The sequence below is a fragment of the Sinocyclocheilus anshuiensis genome, unplaced genomic scaffold (genome assembly GCF_001515605.1).
Source record: "Sinocyclocheilus anshuiensis isolate Anshui unplaced genomic scaffold, SAMN03320099.WGS_v1.1 scaffold1093, whole genome shotgun sequence".
Lineage (NCBI taxonomy): Eukaryota > Metazoa > Chordata > Actinopteri > Cypriniformes > Cyprinidae > Sinocyclocheilus > Sinocyclocheilus anshuiensis.
This window is the reverse complement of record NW_015555782.1, coordinates 11,189-15,051: the sequence shown is the minus strand read 5'-3', so window position 1 is coordinate 15,051 and position 3,863 is coordinate 11,189. Positions and strand designations below refer to the sequence as shown.

General features: G+C 36.2%; 1 protein-coding gene across 2 annotated transcripts in view; it reads left to right on the top strand.

Moving 5' to 3' along the window:
* The window catches only part of LOC107674748 (insulin-like growth factor 1 receptor), a 113,729-nt gene extending 110,100 nt beyond the window's left edge, over positions 1 to 3,629 (top strand). For both annotated transcript variants that reach the window (XM_016468841.1, XM_016468842.1), the window contains one exon: positions 2,395 to 3,629. In XM_016468841.1, coding sequence (XP_016324327.1) covers positions 2,395 to 2,863 — 469 coding nt within the window. In that variant the 3' untranslated portion in view covers positions 2,864 to 3,629. The remainder of the gene's footprint in view (positions 1 to 2,394) is intronic.
* The last annotated feature ends 234 nt before the right edge of the window (positions 3,630 to 3,863 follow it).

Below are 3,863 nucleotides of genomic sequence, written 5' to 3'. Positions count from 1 at the left end.
CCAAAAAAAACTTAAATTTAGAATTTTTACCTTAAAATGTTAAAAAAAAATACTTTTTGCTTTATGGCTACTCAACTTTGCAATTTAACATTAATTTAATCACAATTTTTGTTATTTTTATAGTTATAATTTATATTTATGTAATGTAATCATCATACAATTCATGAAATCTATAAATAAAATATTTAAATACAATTTAAAAAAAAAACTTCTCACTTGCATTTTACTCAATGTATCACCATCTTGATGAAAAAATCCATACTTTGTCCTTTCAAAGGTTACTGCAGGCTTTAGTCTTGTTCATATGGCACTTTTTACACTGGAGGTGCTAAAATCAGCCTGAAGCTCCCCATCAATGGAAACTTCATTTAGTGCCATTCAGGAAAAACAAACTGGAGGCTCTGAAGGCAGTGAGTCCAGTCTCTCTGTCTCACAGCTGGAGAGCCAAAAGCCCCAGTGTGTGTGTGTCTGTGTGTGTCTGTGTGTTTGTATGTGTATGTGGTGCATGGGTATTTGTAACTGTCAGCTGATGTTTGCGCTAGCTGTGTGTGGGTGTGTAGCTGGGCGCTGGTGTTTGTAAGACTAATGGTGTGTGTTACTCCACTAGTGCATGAGCTGGCACAGGGATCCCAGTATTTATTTCAGCAGACTCCTCTGGTATTCTTAGCCTGTTTGTGTATAATTAAAATGGTGAACTGGAATGCTCGAGTGTCAGCAAGATCGTACGCTTTTATTTTTTCCCCCGTGTAACTGTAGCAGTTCCCCTTCGCCGGTGCTCTCGGGCCTCCTTTCCAGCTCTGCAGTGTGATTTCATCACAGTTGTGTGTTTGCTGTGCAGTAAAGAGGTCACAAGTATTCACCATGAGCTCACTGCAGCTGTGTTTAGGACGTAACCGCTGATAGCATGCATGTTTATGTTAGTGATTCGTCACGCTGCCACCTGTTGTTCAGTGCTACGGCAAGAAGGCGTAGGTGGTATGAACAAGATCTTATGAGTCATTTTGTTATAGTAGCAGTATATATGACAATAATGTTAAATAGTACAATATTCAATCGGCTATATGTAATGACTATAATTAAATTATAAAGTATTTAGTGCTGTCAAATCGATTAATCGCGATTAATCGCATCCAAAATAAGTTTGTGTTTACATAATATATGTGTGGGTACTGTGTATATTTATTTGTATGTATGAATACACACGCACACGTTTATATATTTAAGAAATATATCTAATATATATTTATATATAATATAAATCATATCTAAATGTGACTATGTATACGTGTAAATATTTCCTAAATACATTTATGTGTGTATTTATATATACATATAAATATACACAGTACACACACATATTATGAAAAAAACTTTTATTTTGGATGCGATTAATTCTGATTAATCGATTTTACAGCATTAAATTAAAGTATAAAAATGTATTATGAACTATTTTAAATTAATACAAATTAATAAATACATTAATACATTTTATAATATGTATACTGATATTATTTTAAATTTAGAGACTTGGTCTTTTAAAGACACAAATCAAAAAGATGGATTTATTGATTATATAAAGTAGTCTATACATGTAAATTGTAATGCCATTTTAATAAACCATAAATATATTATTTAGAACTTTACATTTATTTTAAAAATTCATTTAAAATTGAAAAGGATTTTTTTTTTTAAATGACGAAAACCAAAAAGTTAGATTATTAAAATACATAATATAAAGTAGTGTGTAAATTATAATATATTTTATGAAGTATTATATTTTGCTATTAATAATTTTGAAATTAATAAATAAAATTGATATTAATATATATAGTAACTTGATTTAAAACTGAAAATAACTTTTTTTAACCGACTCAAACCAGAGTGATTAAGATGATTAATAATTGGTTATGTGAAGTAGTTTATAACTCATATAGTGAATACATTAATTATTGTACGTTATAAAAATTATGATAATTAAAATGCATAAGGGTATGAGAGAGAGAGAGAGAGAGATTTAAAATAATTACAAATTTAAATTTGAAATTTAAAAGGGACCTTTTTTCAAATAACACAAACCAGGTGAGATTTTTGGAAATAAATTTAATATAAATTAACAATAAAAATGAGCCATTGCAGCTCAAAACTTCCTGTTTTTTTAACATATTCCCTAAAAATTCTAAAATACACTAGTCAACATTTGAAGTGGATCAAAACCTTTCATCAAAGTTGTCCTAAAACCAAAATGCGTTCTTGCATTTATACGCTGTCGTCTGATGCTGATAATCTAAAAATGGCCAAATATCAGTCAGTCATTTAGACAGGACAGCAACTAATTCATGTTTCTCAAGGACCATGTTGCTGAATTTCTCTTGTTCTTCTCTTGTGCGCTTTCAGGTTTGAACTGATGCGCATGTGCTGGCAGTACAACCCCAAAATGCGGCCGTCCTTCCTGGAGATCATCAGCAGCATCGAGGATGACCTGGAGGTGGGTTTCAAGGAGACAAGCTTCTTCTACAGCGAGGAGAACAAACCTCCGGACACAGAAGAGCTGGACATGGAGAACGTGGGAACCATGGAGAACGTTCCTCTGGAGCCGTCCTCCAGCCTGCAGCCCCTCGCTCCCTCTCTGGCCTCCACTCAACAGTGCGCCCCTGCGTCCCAGGGCTCCTCCACCCCGGCCGGCCCGTCCTCGCCGCCTTCCTCCCCCAGCTCCACGGACAAGCACCCGCTCCCCGCATCTGCGGCAAACGGGCCCTCGATGGTTCTCCGGAGCCCGTTTGACGAGACCCAGCCTTACGCTCACATGAACGGGGGCCGTAAGAACGAGCGTGCCTTGCCTCTGCCCCAGTCGTCGGCTTGCTGATCGACGGTTTCCGGACACGTCTCTGTCTGTCAAGCCACTGTGTGGTCTCCTGAGAAGAAATATGAAGTTAAGAGACAAGAAAGACAAAATGGTACAAACTGAGAGTCCAGGCAATCAATCTTTTCAATCATACCTCAACGGACAAAGTTTGGATTTCTTTGTTTTTTGTGTATTTCGATTGAATCGTTGAATTGATTGATATGAACTCATTTGTTATTTCCGCAGATTGGATCACTGACTGAAAAACCATGACCTTCACTCTCGCACTCGATAGGCTGACTGTTTTTGTTACGTTTTGTTACTTTTCTAAACTTCCAAAACTGGTTTGAAGGCCTGTCAGAGCCAGTAGTGGTACGGTGGCATTATTACGGCACGCTCTGCATATCTCGAAGCGAATCCAACAGCGAAGCACTTGTTCTTGTCTTTGTTTCCAAAGACGTGCATCTAAATTAGAGATGTTTTTTCTTCCGCTCGTCTTAGAAGATCGTTCCTATGACCCAACTCAGATCTGGGTACGGAGATCTTCGGCTTCCGTTTTCTCCAAATCATCTGGCTGCACAACGTAGTGGAGAAGAAATTCTCAAATCTGCCAAATGTCTTTCTTTTATTTTTTCTTTATGTGGCCAAGTTGTCGTTTAATTCCCCTTGCATCCATATTCCTCAAAATACATACGACAGTTTTTTACCCTGGTGATCCAAACCTGCTTAAAGGAATAATTCACCCAAAAATGCAAATTTACAAAAAATTTACTCACCCTCAGGCCATCCAAGATGCAGATGTTTCCTCATCGGAACAAATTTGGAGAAATGTAGCATTCAAAAACATCACAATAATCCCAACACGACTCCAGTCTATCAGTTAAAAAAGCTGCGTGTTTGTAATAAAAAAAAATATAAAAATCATCAAGGTGTTTTAATTTCAAACTGTTGTATCCGGCTAAAATTCGAGTCCATATTCCATAACACTTCCTCCAGTTACTTGTGGATAATTTTGATGTTT